Source organism: Cyprinodon variegatus, unplaced genomic scaffold (genome assembly GCF_000732505.1).
Source record: "Cyprinodon variegatus isolate N-32 unplaced genomic scaffold, C_variegatus-1.0 Scaffold224, whole genome shotgun sequence".
NCBI lineage: Eukaryota > Metazoa > Chordata > Actinopteri > Cyprinodontiformes > Cyprinodontidae > Cyprinodon > Cyprinodon variegatus.
The window spans coordinates 690575-707232 of record NW_015150677.1 but is presented as its reverse complement, the minus strand read 5'-3'; the positions used below and the strand labels follow the sequence as shown (position 1 = coordinate 707232).

Below are 16658 nucleotides of genomic sequence, written 5' to 3'. Positions count from 1 at the left end.
AGAATTAGCTGGGAGAATTTAGTGTGTGTATGTGCGCGTGTGTAAGTATAGATAGAATTTAGTTTTATGAAGATATAAAGATATACAGACATTATATTTCTGAATTACATCTCCGTCCAGTTGATGGCGGTAATGCGCACAGGATGCAAACTGCCAGAAAACTTAATAGAAGAAGAAGAAGAAGAAGAAGAAGAAGAAGAAGAAGAAGAAGAAGAAGAAGTATCCCGATCCACACCCCATTCCAGTAGGTGGCGGTAATGAACATCAATAAGTTGCTTGCCAACCGCCATAAAAAAAGAAAAACAAGAAGGAAACCAAAGAGGTGTTTTCTATGTAAAAGGCGATATTACTGGGCCGCTGTAGGATTCATAAGTCGTGATTTATCGGTGGAATCTCTCCAATGTTAGGAGATTATTTTATAATAATTTAAAACCTAGAATCATAAAGCAGGAGAAAATGCAGGATGACGCACGGTACCTTAAACGGTAAGGAGCGTTGCAGCTAAACACTGGGGGGGATTTTAATTTGTTCACGACTCGGTGCATCTTAGACGGAGCATAGATACTAAATTAATCCGGGAGCTATTTCAAAGATCCACCTTGTTGTCATTTCGACTTGTTTTCGGAGACATTCTTGAAACACATCTTGTTTGTTTTAAAAAGGATGAGTCTCCATCTCATCCTCTGTTAGCCTGCTCAGCTTATATTAATCACCAGCGGTATAAAAGGAAAAAAAAGAAGAAAAAAAAAAACATCGAATGTTTTATAATATAATACTACTTTGATAAAAATAACTATTATATTATGATGTTGTAAAACTAGCTAAAAACAAGGGAATTGGGTCGCAGCTGACCAAGATAAAATGGTTCTGATGGCGGCTAATAACTAGAAAGCTAATAAAGAATGTTGTAAATATTTGTTTAAGGGATAATAAATGCTTTATTTAAGTAAAACATCTATATGAAATCGTACATTGCCTCCATTAGCCAGCTATCCGTTGTTTGCTCTTTCCTGGGTGTGTCTGCCCGAGGATGATCTTGGCTGATGGATGAATAAAAATTATTTGTTTAGGGCAAATTCTTGAAAAAAAAGGTATTAAATTTGGATTTGATGTAAATATACATTCTATTTTTACATAAGCCATGAAGGAGGTTTTAATTATATACAATCGAGATGTTTTTTTTTTTTTTGTTTTTTTGTTTGTTTTTTGTTATGCACTGAAGCCTTTGATTGTGTTAATAAAAAAGTATAAAAGATTTGCATCTTATTCAATTCAGTTTATTTATATAGTGCCAATTAACAACAGATGTCATCTCAAGGCACTTTACAGTTCACCGGATCATCCAGTCAAATTGATTAAAAGTTTTCTATCTAAGGAAAACCAGTTGATTGTTGATTGTAATAAACAAAAGTTACACCGTCTGTTCTTCAAACTTCTAAAAAAATACTGAAACAAATGCAGATATAAGCAATAATAATAATGGTTACTGCGTTTCCAATCAGGCTTTTAGTTAGCAATCCATATGGGTGTACATTATATTAACCTGACAACAGCCAGATGCATGTCTCACTCCGCCTAGCTCCGCTCAGTGGAGCTGGGCGGAGCGGGACATGCATCTGGCTGTTGTCAGGTTAACATTATATGCCCTTTACTAAAAATATTAGAAATTGTACACCCTGTTTTGGGATGTACGGCTTTGGTACGCCCTAATTTCACAGGCGGTTTCAAGGTTTCACAAGTAGCAGATGGAAAATGATGTGTGACTGCTCAACATGTCACATCAAACGATCAGAGAAGCTGATCTTGGAGCTGTCAGGGAGACAAACAGTGCTCCTGATGCAGACCTATGATCCCTCCTCTGAAACTGTTTATTAACGCCTATATTTACTTAACATGTTGAAACCTGCCGGCAAAATATGTTTCCTTTTATTATTCTGGTGCCTGCAGTTTGAACCGCATACCTGAAAAATGCTAACATCATCTTCCAGCCACTAGGAACAGTAGGGGGAAACCCCCAAGAGGTGACCGGGCCTGAGGCAGCTGCTGCTGGGATATCCCAGTGACAGCACACTGCTGGTATGTGGGGGTCTGTGCAGCTCCGACAGCGGAATAACATTCGAAGGCAGAATTGTAATCTTGATTAACTGACTGCACTGATGATGTTTTCAGGTGGACTTTCTCCCTAAAAAGTAAACAAAAGGTAAAAAGTAGTTTTAACAAATTAAAACTACTTTTTACCCTCTGATCACAGCAAATATAGCAAAGCCCCTCTCTGCCATTGAACACAGTAGAAGAATTAGATGCATCTGGACGCCCTTCAGGAACATCAAAGATGCACTTGAGGCTCGTCTGATCTTAATGTGTACATGCATCAAAACTAAGCAGCAGGCACTTTTTTTGCTGCTCAAATAGCGTTTGGTGTGAATATAGCATTACACTTTCTGACTGTTTGAATGAACCTATAAAACATAGTATTGTAATGAAGAAAGATCTCATGCTTCCTTATGAAATTTCCACCTGTAGTCAAGCATGCATACTTCCCATAACGAGGACAAAAGTAGTGTTGTAACAAAGACAATAAAATAGATTCATTCCACCTCAAAGTGCAGGAAATGGCATTTCAGAGAGTCTAAATTTCAATATTTGCCAGAGGAGGATAACCTTAGGATAACCCTATGCTGCGCAAAGCCTGAAGATGTGATACACTGCGGTGTACACCCTATGAAATATTCCTAGCTAAAAGTCTGTCTCTAATGTGATATTTATGATTTTTGCAGTTTTTTTAATTTACTTCTCTTCCTTCCTCTTTTTTTATTTTCATTGTACTTTTTCAACAATATGGACCGGTATGTCTGAAATAATTAGTAAATAAGTCACTGTCGTTGTTACTGACCTTGCGGTTAGCAAGCTTATCATCATAGGAACAAAGTGCTCTTTTAAAAGTAAAGTTTACAGTGTTTTACATCTGAAACTTTGACTGGTTTATTGTCGCCCACAGCAAAGTGACTGCAGGCAGTTTGGACGTCCATCCCACAGAGAAGGCCCTGGTGGTCCAGTATGAGGTGGAGGCGTCCATCCTGGGAGAGGATGGAGGTCCAGTGCTGGGGGAACGCAAGGAGGGGCAAAAGATGTGAGGGAGCTGCTACCCTTCAACCATTTGTTTTATGGTTTTGGTTTTCATTCTTCTCACTCTGAACTAACATGGAATAAAGGTTTAATTATGGTATTTAAGGCAATCCTTAAACCGACAGATTGATAAGAGGTCAAACTACGTCCGCTTTAAGAAGTAGGTTAGACTTTATTGTCAATATAGTTTAGCCTCCAATCAGAAGGACAGAGTGCAGCAGGTGCACTATGGGCAAATTAAATTAAAAGTGGTGAATTGTTTAGTATTATAAGAGGTGAGAAACATTTAACATCAACAGAAATGTGTGGAATATAAAGATGTAATAGGTACATTTCATTCAGCTGCTTTAATGCTTGTAAAACCCTTTTTTTCTGTGGTGTTATGTATTAATAGCTTTTTAACTATTAGCAACTCTTTAGATTACCTGTCATCTTTTCCCCTTTAGTATCCGTGTGAAAAGCCTCTCTCCTACCACCGATGTGGCAGCTTTGGCCAGGAAAGTGGTGGAGGAGTGTAAACTCATCCCTGCCTCCCGTTTGCCTCAGGTGGAGCACCTGCTCTACTACCTGCAGAACAGGAAGTCCTCCCCCGTGGAGGGGAAAGGTGAGACAGACTAATCTGCTCCTGCTCTGGAATAGATTAGTGAATTCATAAATCCTTTCTTTCAAATCTGCATAAAAGCAGAATAGAACAGTTGTAGTTTTTTACTCATGTTTTTTTTTCCTGTCTTCAGCAGAGAAGAAAGAGAAAAGGGCCGTAAAGCCCAAAGACCTGACACCATTTGAAGGAATGGAGGTATAACAGAATGCCGGCTTTATCCCTCGGATTCTTTATGGAATTGATAGCATCTCAGTTTTTTTTTTATTGTTTTCCGGTAGCTTTTTGTTGAAAGTCTGTGTTGTTGTTTTTTATTTGTTTGTAGTTAAACGAAGAAGCCATTATAACCAGAATGGATGAGTATGTCGAGCTGCTCTATGAAGGCATCCCAGAGAAAATCAGGGGCGCTGCTCTGATTTTGCAGCTCGCCCGCAACCCCGACAACCTGGAGGAGCTGCTGCACAACGGTATATTATCATCTTTAGTTAGTGTTTGGAAAGGCCTCACAAGACATGGTAGCTGCTGTTCCTCTGATTTTTTTTATTTCTCTTCCCCCTGCATCCTGCTCAAGTTCAGGGAGAAAAAAAAACTTAAATTAAGTTCTTAATCCAGTCTCCTTTTTTTTTTTTTTAAGTCTTGAAACTTTTAAATGACTGTTCATTAGGGAAGATTTATTTAGCAGATATTTCTTTGCTGTTATTTATTTTTGAGTGGCTGGCTTAGAGAAATTGCTCTTTGGTATATTTATATTGTTGAGGAACCAAAAAAATAGATTACTGGTTTTGTGGAAGTTCATTATTAATCACATGAACCTTTTTAATTAGATTTTTTTTATAGAAATTTTTAAGCATACACAAAATCTGTAATTCTCTGCTTTTAATTAAACAATTTTTATTCTCTAGCTGAATAATTTAGTCATTTTCTAAGGTATTTAAAGTATATATTTTTATTAAGTAATTCATTAAGTTAATATTGTTTAATAAAAACAGAACAAAAAAATCCAAAACTAATTGATCACTGGGCTGTAATAGGTGCCACTGTTTGGTTGTTTTAAAGCAAAGCTTCAGGTGGTTGAGCATAAAGCGTGTGTTTCTGTACAGAAGCTGCTCTGGGAGCTCTGGCCAGAGTTCTGAGGGAGGACTGGAAGCAGAGTGTTGACTTGGCTACCAGCATCATTTACATCTTCTTCTGCTTCTCCAGGTAACCTCCACACAAAGGTCCACATTTTCCCTGAATACGTCTCCCAGCACTGATTGAACCCTTTTTGTTTAGTTTTTCTCAGTTCCATGCGGTGGTGAGTCACTATAAGATAGGGGCGTTGTGTATGAGCGTGGTGGAACATGAGCTGAAGAGGTACGATGTGTGGCGGGAGGAGCTGCGCAAGAAAAGCAAGGCTTATATCCTTTTTTTATAATGCTGTCCCTTAGTTCAACAGTTTGAGTTGCTGTCTCTTCTTGTTTTTGGTAACATGAAATGTTTTCCTTAATGCTGCTTTGGAAACGTGAGGCAGCACCAGAAAATGGCTCTCTGAGGAGAGACCAGGATAAAGCTCTGAGGAAATACCAAGGCCTCTTAGCTAAGCAGGAGCAGCTTCTCAGAGGTAAAATAAATTTATTAAAGTGCTTATGTTTTTCTTTTTCAGAGAATTGTATTGGTATGCAGCATTTTGCAAAATTATTAATTGTTTTTGAATACTTCAATATATATTATATTAGGTTTTGCATGCTAGATTTACACAAAGTAAGGCAGTCAGCCACATTATTCTAATATTCTACATATCTCTCATTACTTTGAGAAATAATTTAATAAATGGCATTCAGCAGGGTTCAGCTGCTATGTGAAGCCTTCTGGGGGCTTAATTAACAAACAGCATGGAGACTGAGAAATGGCATGTGTTCCTCTTTACCTAAAATTTCTGCAGATTTTGCAGAATTTTACTGTAAGACTGTATTATGCAAAATAAATAAATAAATATAACTTTAAAAAGACAGTATTTTTTTACAGCTGCAGGCTGAGCAAGGAGATTATTAGTAATTTGATCCTTTTAATCTACATGCAAAAAATATACTAACACTGAACGTGTGTTAGTATATCCACAGTAAAACACGGTGTTAGCAGTGTCATGATGTGGGGATTGTTGTCTTCAACAAAAAAGCTGGTCAGAGTTGATGTGAAATTGAATGGAGCTAAAAAATGGTAAGAAAACCTCTCGGAGACTTTAATCTGGGATACATTCTATCAGACAGCCAGATTATCTATTACAGGGCTTCCGCAGGTCATTAAAAATCATTAAAATTCATTCAATTATTATTTTTTTAATTAAGGCCTTAATTGGCATTAAAATCCATTAAATTTGATAATCGTGGCATTAAAATGCTTCGGAAAAGAAGCTTGAGGCAGAGAAAAGGCTAGAGAATGGGGTGAAAATGCAAATTTTAACCAAAGTGGCAGGAAAACGAGGAACTCGAGACATGGCCAGAGCATTAAAAAGCATTAAATAAGAGTTACCCATTCATGTATAAACCCTGTATTAGTTGGCCTAGTCAAAGTGCAGATTTAAATCCAGTTGAGAATATATGTCCTGACCTTTATACATCAAACTAAGTCTGCACTAAAAGAAGAATGGACAAAGAAACAGCATTTTGCACATGAAGGGCTGGTAGAGAAATGGCCCTGCAGACTTGCAGTTGCAATTCCAGCATGAGGTAGTTCAACAGATTATATTTACATTATTAATTGGAAAAACTGGTTTAGTTCCTGTTTGTGCTTATGGAATACTTTGTAATCATCTGTCACATAAACTCCAAATTAAACACATTAAAGTTTATCCTTTTAATGTGACACAATGTGGAAAGTTCAAATATATCTTTGCAAGCCGGTATGGCTTAAAACCGATGTAAAAGAATCCTACCAGGTGTGGTACGGCTGTGATTCATGCACATTTAATACTAATCAGCACTGAGGCATGCATGTAGTAATTTGTTTAATCAAAGTGTTGATCACTAAATTCTTTTGGATCCTTTTAATTGGAAGATAATGGAAGCTTTCTTTTCATGCTCCTTGTCCTGTTCTCCTCCTATCAGTTTCTCTCTACCTCCTGCTGAATCTCGCTGAGGACACGAGGACGGAGCTGAAGATGAGGAATAAAAACATTGTGGGGCTGCTGGTCCGAGTTCTGGAGCGGGACGATGAGGAGCTGTTGGTGCTGGTGGTTTCGTTCCTAAAAAAGCTCTCCATCTTCCTGGAGAATAAGAATGACATGGTGAGGACAGACCAGAAACACGCTGCTCTTCTTTTGGTGCAACGGGGCACATTTCAAATTTAAAGACGTCTGTGGTGCAGTTTGACATGTTTCATGTTTTACTTTTATTAGCTTCTTGAATATTTTTTATTTTTTTTTACATGTTACAATGAATGTTTCCATCGATTGAATGTCATAGCTGCCATGTCTGTTTATTTTGCAGGCTGAGCTTGACACTGTGGAACACCTGGCCCGTCTTGTTCCCTGTCAGCATGAGGACCTGCTAAATCTAACTCTGCGTCTGCTACTTAACCTCTCCTTTGACTCTGGACTCAGGGCCAAGATGGTGGAAGTTGGGCTTTTACCTAAGCTCACAGCTCTGTTGGGTAACAACAAGCAACAGAAGCAACTTGTATGATGTGCTGAATTTGAACAGCAGTAAGTCAGAACCGTGTTCTTCGTCATGCAGGTGATGAGAGCAACCGGCAGGTGGTGATGCGCATCCTGTACCACATCAGCATGGACGACCGCTTTAGAGGCATGTTTGTTTACACTGACTGCATACCTCAGGTACTGGAGTGCCCGTATCCTTGAAGCTGACGGTTGGTTCCAAAAGCATTAGCTGAATTTATGTCTGTTTGAACTTAGCTGATGCAGATGTTGTATGACCACGGCGGTGAGGAAATAGAAGCTGAGCTCATTTCCATCTGCATTAACCTGGCTGCAAACAAAAGGAACGCTCAGCTCATGTGTGAAGGTAAACTGGGCTTTGCAGCAATTATCTCTGTGGAGGCTTTTTGCAGTAGAGCAGGCTGTTTTGACCGGGTATCATTCTTAAGTGTAATTCTTTGTTTTTAAGGAAATGGGCTGAAGATGTTGATGAAAAGAGCTCTGAAAACAAAAGACTGCCTTCTTATGAAGATGATCAGAAACATCTCCCAGCATGATGGCCCAACTAAACCCCTGTTTATTGTGAGTTCGGTCATAATTATGAGAACAGGTTCTCCTGCTCTCAGCTAGTATCAGAAATATTTTTCCAAAGGAGCTTGAGGACCTGTGATGTATTTTTGCTCCAATCTTTTTCAGGACTACGTGGGTGACCTGGCTGCAGAGATCCGTACCGAGGAAGAGGAGGAGTGGGTGCTGGAGTGTCTGGGCACGCTGGCCAACCTAACTATCCCCGACCTGGACTGGGAGTTGGTTCTGAAGGAGTATAACTTGGTGCCTTTTCTCAAAGACAAACTCAAACCAGGTACCACATTTTAAGAAGAGTTGCCTTTTTACTTTTTTCCTTCCACTTAACTTTCAAGTAATATGCTTGAAATCAAAACTCTGAACAATTAGCTTCTTTTGTTTGACATATTGCAGTTTTTGCTCTTATATATTGATTTTCTTGATATAAAAAATAAAATGTTGAGTCTTCATTAGCATATAGCTTATTTCTTTAAATCGTATGACTGAAATAAATGAGTTTTGTAGTAAAATGTTACTAGTTTAGTGAGTCAGTAACAACTATAGTCGGGTTGTTTGTGTTTTAGGCTCGGCTGAGGATGACCTTATCCTGGAGGTGGTCATAATGATTGGAACTGTCTCCATAGATGATGCCTGCGCTGTCATGTTGGCCAAATCTGGCATCATCCCTGCTCTTATTGAGCTGCTGAACGGTAAATGGAGGCAGATCAGTATTTAGACTGGAGGGGAACAGAAAACATGTAAACCCTGTTAAAAATCCAGGCAAGGCCTAAATGAATCCTTTCCAAACCTTTTGCATCTTAAATGTGATTCCATCTTTTAACTTCTTTAGTGTTTTTATGTCGTTACTTTAGAGTAATTTCTTATTGCTGTTATTTTTATTTAATCTCTGACTAATAAAAATCTATCTGTATCTAAATAAACTCTGCACAGTTTACCAGCTGAAAACCAAGTTGCATAAGTGAACATAGCCCACAGATATGGATCAGCTGAGGACTCCAGTGTTACCGCTGAGGCTGTCCTCTGGTTTATTAGCCCGTATACCTGGAGTCACTGTGAGGCTGAAATAAAACCTATTCTCATATTCAGATTTCTTGACGAAATAAGATGCATCATCTTAATGATGCAGCGCAGCACCGCATTCAAAGGTCACTTACGTTTTAGCGAAGCTTGGATCTTCACTTTAGAGGTACAATCTTCTTGTATCTCGTCTTGCAACCTTAGTTTGTTCTCTTCGCCTGACAGATGCGTTTGTTTGGATACATAATTTTGATGCTTTTAAATGTGTCTGCTTACTAAATTAATTGCAGGATACAGTTAACCAAAACTCTTAAAGGGAAAGCTGATCTCTGCTTGATGTTAAGCAGATTCACTATAAGGATTGTTTTGCAAATCAATTAATCTCTCGGTTATTTTTTTTCGATTAATTACTTCATAATCGCATAGCAAAAGGTTCCTTAAAGAAGACTTTTTACGAAATTAAACCAGGTGAAACTTAAACTTTTCCACTTGAGTTCTGGATAGGGCATATAGATGGCTGAAAAAGCTTCTTTTTTTTTTTTAAATTGCAAATTTTTTCCTTTTTTTTTTACAATCTTGGCATAATTGCTGTTAATGGGGGGTTGCTTTATCAGGTAAAGCCATATTTTAGAGTCTTTACACTTCAGTGAACGATTAATCGATTACTAAATTAGTTGATTAATCCGATTAATTGTTTTAGCCCTAAATGAGACCTATGCCTAAATTAAATAAAATCAACAGCTATTTTAGTTAAGTATTAGGATAAAGGTATGTACACTTATGCAAAGTATTTTACACACTTTTTTTGTATTGTTTCTTTCTAACAAAAAATGCAATTTCAGCAGAAATGTTTATCCTTCTTTGAGCCCGTGCAGGTGGTTCATTGTTAGTACTACAGATGTTTTATTTTCTGCAGCACGCCAGGAGGACGACGAGTTTGTGTGTCAGATTGTGTACGTCTTCTACCAGATGGTGTTTCATCAGGCGACTCGAGATGTCATCATCAAAGACACCCGTATCCTTCAAAGATTTCTTTGCAACATAAATGCAGAGTTTTTTATTTCAATTTTTTTAAAGTTTATTTATTTTGGTTCCTGGGGGTCTTTTCTTTAACCTTTTCTCTAGAGGCTCCAGCTTACCTGATTGATCTTATGCATGACAAGAACACAGAGATCAGGAAAGTGTGTGACAACACTCTGGACATCATCGCTGTAAGTCAGCCTGTCTGTTCAACACACATTTACATAGACTTTAAAATAATGAATTAAAATGACCCGATCGACTCAGGTTTTAATTCTTTTTTTTCCCCCCTTGTATCTGCTAGGAGTATGATGAGGAGTGGGGGAGGAAGATCCAGTCAGAGAAATTTCGCTTCCACAACAACCAGTGGCTGGAGATGGTCGAGAGTCGACAGGTTGATGAGGCCGAGCCATATCTCTACGATAACGACAACGACCGGACGGATCTGTTCTACAGCGCAGGTACGGTGTGTGCTAACCCAGTTAAGCCCCTGTCACACCTTGACGATTTAGACCAGTGTATGCCTGATGTACAAAAAGTCTGGGAAAAACGCTGGCATACGTTGGATATGTTATTGGTTCGTTTAGTATAATTCATGAGCACGGTGAAGTATGCTGAAAGACGCTGGCACACATCGACATACGGCAAGTACGTCAAGACATATGCCAGCGTATGCTCATACGTGGGGAATAAGTTACATGTTATGTAACTGTACATGTACAAGTTATTTGATCGTTGACATACATTACGTGTAATTTACTCATAAGTTGTGTTGTCCAGCTTATCTAAAACCTATGAGTAACTTGTCTATAACTTATGCGTAACTTATCAAGAACTTATCTCCAACACATATCAACATATTTGACGTGTTCCAGACGACCGCTGAACGCGTTTCCAACTTACAGCGACCGTATACAGGGTTTCTGCGGGTCATTCAAAATCATTAAATGTCATTAAATAATTATTTTCTAAATTAAGGTTTTAATTAAAATGCATTAAATGTGTTTATTGTGGCATTTAAAATGCTTTCTTAAAAAAGAAATTGTTTATAAAAACAAATTCGTCAAACACATTATATCACAATATATTTGTGTGGATTGGAACTGCTTCCGGTTGATCGCAAAGCCATATGTTCAGAAAAGGCTAGAGAATGGGGGAAAAATGCCAATTTCAACAAAAGTTGCTAGAAAACGAGGAATTCGAGACAGGGCTGCAGCCTGTCGACGGGTACCTGTTGGTGGCATTCAAATTTTTACTACGAGCATTAAATAGCATCAAGTTAGTTATTCATTCCTGTATAAACCCTGATATAATTGCGTATTGGCAGCGTTTTGGTATAAAAGGGGGTTCACAGGAGGAAACATCTATACTCCTCCAGACTTCGTCCCCATCATAGGGTGAACGTGACGCTGTTTGTGATGGATCCTCCCTGCGTTCACGCCCACCGTCACGACCAACGAACTTCCTACACTGGAAAAAAATCAAAATCTAGAAAAGTAATTTTTTCTTAAAATAAATGCATTTGTTCTTGGATTGAGGAGGTAAAAGAGACATTTTATCAATGGAACAAGACAATTTTACACTTAAAATAAGAAAACACAATTGCATTGTCTTATTTCAAGTGCATATTATCTAATTATGTTATTTTAAGAGTTAATATACTCATTCCATTGGCAAACTATCTCATTTACCTACTCAAATTAAGGGTAAATACTCTTAATTTAAGACTTTTTTAACTTGTTTCTACATTGTTTTTCCAGTGTAGCAGACATGACGCTGAATTTGCTGCGACTGCAATCCTTCTTTCTTTCTTTTTCTTTTTATTTCTTCTTCTTTTTTTGGCAGGGCGGGCAGTAAAGAGCAGCTAGGTTAATATGGCGATCAAAGAAATCTTTTCATGCAAGCTGGGCGCCTCCGAGCGCATTGCTGCCCCCTCAGGACATTGGCTTGTTACATTTCATGGGCGTTTCGCTGCAGTGCGTCATGCAGAGGTTAGGCTGTCTTTGGACATACGCTCTGGACTCTTTAGTATACGCCCAAAATTGAAAAAATGCATAGAAAGTTCAGCGTTTTAGGAGATTCTGGGACGTCAGGCTGGCTAAATCATCGAGGTGTGACAGGGGTGAACAAGGCATGTAAGCAGATCATTGGAACTAAACAGTAGAGCCTCCAGCCTATCCATGCTTCTTTTGAATCTGCTCCATGCAACTCTAGATGGAATAACTCCAGGAGACGGCTCGGCAAGCCCAGATTTCTTCAGCGTCCTGCAGCCTCAGAATGGAGACTTGCACCATGCAGGGTGAGTCAACATACACCAGCAGGGGGCGCTCCATCCTATCTTACAAACACCAATTAGTCAGAGCAGAACCTTGTTCATAAACTTCCTGTTTTAAATGATCCTTTAGTCTTTGGTGTGTGCTGTAGCGGAGCAGGACAGTAGCTCATTAGAGTGGGATGATAAAATTCAGTGTTCCTAACTAATTGGATGAGTGGATTAGGTTAACGTGTTTGAGACGTGAGGTAGAGGTTAGAAGGTTGCATTTAGCAGCTTCATTTTTCATAGACCAAAGACCAACCCGAGTGTGTCTAGTATCACAGCTGTTTATCTATTGGTGGAGAATAACATAAAGAACCTGCTTTATGTNACTTGTTTCTACATTGTTTTTCCAGTGTAGCAGACATGACGCTGAATTTGCTGCGACTGCAATCCTTCTTTCTTTCTTTTTCTTTTTATTTCTTCTTCTTTTTTTGGCAGGGCGGGCAGTAAAGAGCAGCTAGGTTAATATGGCGATCAAAGAAATCTTTTCATGCAAGCTGGGCGCCTCCGAGCGCATTGCTGCCCCCTCAGGACATTGGCTTGTTACATTTCATGGGCGTTTCGCTGCAGTGCGTCATGCAGAGGTTAGGCTGTCTTTGGACATACGCTCTGGACTCTTTAGTATACGCCCAAAATTGAAAAAATGCATAGAAAGTTCAGCGTTTTAGGAGATTCTGGGACGTCAGGCTGGCTAAATCATCGAGGTGTGACAGGGGTGAACAAGGCATGTAAGCAGATCATTGGAACTAAACAGTAGAGCCTCCAGCCTATCCATGCTTCTTTTGAATCTGCTCCATGCAACTCTAGATGGAATAACTCCAGGAGACGGCTCGGCAAGCCCAGATTTCTTCAGCGTCCTGCAGCCTCAGAATGGAGACTTGCACCATGCAGGGTGAGTCAACATACACCAGCAGGGGGCGCTCCATCCTATCTTACAAACACCAATTAGTCAGAGCAGAACCTTGTTCATAAACTTCCTGTTTTAAATGATCCTTTAGTCTTTGGTGTGTGCTGTAGCAGAGCAGGACAGTAGCTCATTAGAGTGGGATGATAAAATTCAGTGTTCCTAACTAATTGGATGAGTGGATTAGGTTAACGTGTTTGAGACGTGAGGTAGAGGTTAGAAGGTTGCATTTAGCAGCTTCATTTTTCATAGACCAAAGACCAACCCGAGTGTGTCTAGTATCACAGCTGTTTATCTATTGGTGGAGAATAACATAAAGAACCTGCTTTATGTTCCTTTTTTTTTGGTTTCAATTATTTTTAAGCTATTTTCTAGTTTCCTTGTGAGCTTTAAAGTTGAATCCTAATTCAGACCTTTATAAGGGTGCTGTGCTCTGTGCAAAGAGGCAGAAACAATCTAATGTCTTCAATAATTAAATCGTATACCTTTGTTCAGATCAGTGAGTCTTATGAAGTCTTTTAACTGCTCATCCTGTTAAGAAGAAGTCGATCTCTTTTTAATTGTTCTTTCTGTTCCAGAGATGTCAATGATGTCTTTGACCAGAGCAGCTCAACGACAGGACGACCAGCCACAGCTTATGGCTTCAGACCGGATGAACAGCCGTTCTACCAGTTCTCATAATCTCACTCATCCTACATTCATTTCTCATCGTCGTGCATGCCCGTCTCTGTACTGCTTCACTCTTAGTTGTCAGGACTGAACATCTTGTAGCTCTTTAGAAAGTGACCACATGTCTTATACTTTATTTAGTGAAGGTAAAGACCAGAATATTCGGTTCAATTCATACTTTTCATTTCACCTTCTTATTTATTATTAACTTATAAAGATATGTCTTTCTTTTTCTCATTATTTTAGAAAATAATTTACACTTCAAAGGGACACGTGGTTTCAGATTTGCACATTTTAAATATCTAATAGCATTACCACACAAAAACAACAAAAAACAGGAAGAAATGGCCTCTTTTGGTTCAACATGGTTTATTTCCTCTAACTCCTAGGTATCATAGTTGTCTTATAAACCTACACTAATGTATGCACATATTTGACTGTATCTCTTAAAATAAATGTTGCAGATTTCATCTAAAGCAGGGCGTAACTTTAGTAACTTTAGTTGTAACAGTCCATACAGAACAGAAACACAGAAGCATGAAATGAAATTGAAAACTGTTGCAAAGTTTTGGTTTTGTATTGCTTCTTCAAGACATTTCCTTGCTGCAAAGATGCAGAAAAGTACAAACTTTTTTTGTACTTGTAAAGCGAAAGAAATTCGCTCCAAACCAACTCAAGCTGTCTCACATGCAGATATTCATTTGCATTTCACAGAATGAAGGATTGCATTTTCAAACCCCTACAAAGCAAAGCGTTTAAAAGTGTAATTTATGCTTGGACTAATAGATGTGTTTTCGTCTAAAGCCATTTATACGCTACGATTTTTTGCACTTTTTCGAGCTGATTCTCCAGTCGTGCAAGAATTTATCGATCAAGCCGAGTTTCCGCCTGAGCGCACGTTGTGTAGTGTACGGGGGGGTAACGAGGGGCGGTCAGCCTCTGACGACCGCCTCCTGATCAGGAATCGTAAGGTTGGGAGAAAATCGAACATGTTTAAAATTCAGTCGGTCGACCAAAGATCTCTTCAGAGTGTCGGGCGGCACAGTGTGAACATGCATTGTGAGCTGTGAACTTGTGAACTCTGCAGTTTTGTTGTACAGCTTGAGCTGTAGCTGTGTGCAAAAATTGAAAATATCCATCAGTTTTTGCCCGGCTTAAGAGATGTGACTAAAAGGCTCCAATTAGGGAAACACTGGATAACTTGGCTTATAGCCGAGATCTAAAAAATGCTGTTTTATCTTCATTCGTTAAGCTTTTACCTCACACCACAGCAGTATTTTTTTTGTTTTTTTTAGGCATATGTTGCACATATATTTTAATTTTGACGCATGTTTGTGATGGATTTCTTTTTCATAGTCAGTTTCTTTATGGCTGTCGAACAACATGTAATCTGTCCCTCTCACTGTTGGTCAGCTTCTGGTTTAAAAAAGATGGGATGTATCTCTTCTGGAAACGGTTTGGACTTCTTAATATCTTGTGGAATTTTTTTTTTATTTTCAATCTGTGTATTATGGAGATTTTTCTTTTGTTCCTATCTGAATGACCAAGTAAAAGTTGCAGATAAATATCAAGCAGAATTTTTGTTTTTTTTTTGTTTTAAAAAAAAATCTTAATCTAAAAACTGGCAGGCATTTGTATAAAGCTTTCTGTCTTCTGATGTCCTTTAATAAAATCCAGTGCAATCACTTGCCTTTAGAAGTCATTAATAAATACAATGTTTTTATGTGATTTAATCTCAGCATAAATCCAGAGAAGAATTTAAACAATTCTTAACCTACACGGGATTCAGCAACCAATATGTCAAAGGTATAGTGGAGGATGTTCTTTTTCAAGTGGATCATCAAAATAAGTGGTCCTCCTAATTGTCAATCATTCAGGTAATATGTTTACATAAGGCCTTCCTACTTACTAGTGGTGAGTCTGACATAGTGGAAAAATTGCAAATCTTTTGGAAAGTAAGCTTGTAGGAGTGATGCAAACAGCAATTTATTTTTTATTTTAGTTTTTAATGGCACTAGTGGCTCGTTTCTATGACAGTAGGCTGAAAGGAAAGGGGGTATGAGAGAGGGGGAGAGACATGCGCCAGCTGCACCCCGCAAACAGCAATTTTTAAACAGAGCATGGTTGAGGAAAAATGGGCTCATCCATTCTCCCGCTCACGTTTAATAGGCGTTCCCTCTCGGGAGCGGGTACAGGGTTGTGCACGTGGATTTTTATTTAAAATGGAGAGGGCGGGTCTTTTCAAAAATATGTGAAAATCCTCCAAAAATACTTTTAATACTGGCTTGAATTCACAAAGATAAAACACAGTGCTAGCAGCATCATGCTGTGGGGATGGTTTGCTCCAGTAGGAACTGAAAAACTACCTATAGTTCAAGTGATGAGAGTAAAGACGGAGCTAAATACAGGGCAATCCTGCAAGGAAACAAGTTAAGAGGTACTAATGATGTCATTGTTCTTCTAAACTTGGAGCAAAGTTCAGAACTGAAACCACAATCTGTAGCAAGACATGAAATGGTTGTTTCATCCAATCAGACTGAGCGTTGGGTATTTTGATTAGATTCAGTGTTTAGATGAGAGAAAGCTGAAAGATTTGTCGCTGTGGTTACAGCATCGGATAGCTCTGCAAACGAATCAGGAGGACTGAGTGCAAATGTATCCTGAACTGTTGTGATTTTATGTGAAAAATCTTTAAAAGCCATTAATCATTTATTCATACACTTTATAGCTATATACAGTTTGTGTTGGTTTATAATATAAACGATTCAGAGGACAATTAAGAAAAGATAAA

The 16658-nt window shown here is 38.6% G+C and overlaps 1 protein-coding gene across 2 annotated transcripts; it reads left to right on the top strand.

The window, feature by feature from the left end:
• Window positions 1-305: 305 nt before the first annotated feature.
• On the top strand, window positions 306-15514 carry LOC107088623 (kinesin-associated protein 3-like). 2 transcript variants are annotated; one of them, XM_015380918.1, is made up of 20 exons: window positions 306-485; window positions 2999-3130; window positions 3573-3730; window positions 3864-3922; window positions 4050-4191; window positions 4825-4924; window positions 4997-5121; window positions 5226-5324; window positions 6808-6986; window positions 7189-7351; window positions 7435-7535; window positions 7614-7722; window positions 7825-7937; window positions 8052-8217; window positions 8504-8629; window positions 9874-9972; window positions 10083-10168; window positions 10282-10438; window positions 12192-12276; window positions 13777-15514. In XM_015380918.1, the coding sequence occupies exons 1-20, from the start codon at window positions 457-459 to the stop codon at window positions 13877-13879; spliced, it is 2331 nt and encodes a 776-aa protein (XP_015236404.1). In that variant the 5' UTR covers window positions 306-456; the 3' UTR covers window positions 13880-15514. The 2 variants fall into 2 exon arrangements, with proteins under 2 accessions (XP_015236404.1, XP_015236403.1); XM_015380917.1 differs by having other exon boundaries at window positions 3861-3922; window positions 13777-15513.
• Window positions 15515-16658: the final 1144 nt, after the last annotated feature.

What these genes read in the sequence shown, in the direction of transcription:
- LOC107088623 (XM_015380917.1), top strand. Translation starts at nt 457, where the DNA reads ATGCAGGATGACGCACGGTACCTTAAACG. An exon ending in GACGCACGGTACCTTAAACG is followed by an intron (nt 486 to 2,998) that starts GTAAGGAGCGTT and finishes TGTCGCCCACAG; the next exon opens with CAAAGTGACTGCAGGCAGTT. An exon ending in ATCTTCTTCTGCTTCTCCAG is followed by an intron (nt 4,925 to 4,996) that starts GTAACCTCCACA and finishes CTTTTTGTTTAG; the next exon opens with TTTTTCTCAGTTCCATGCGG.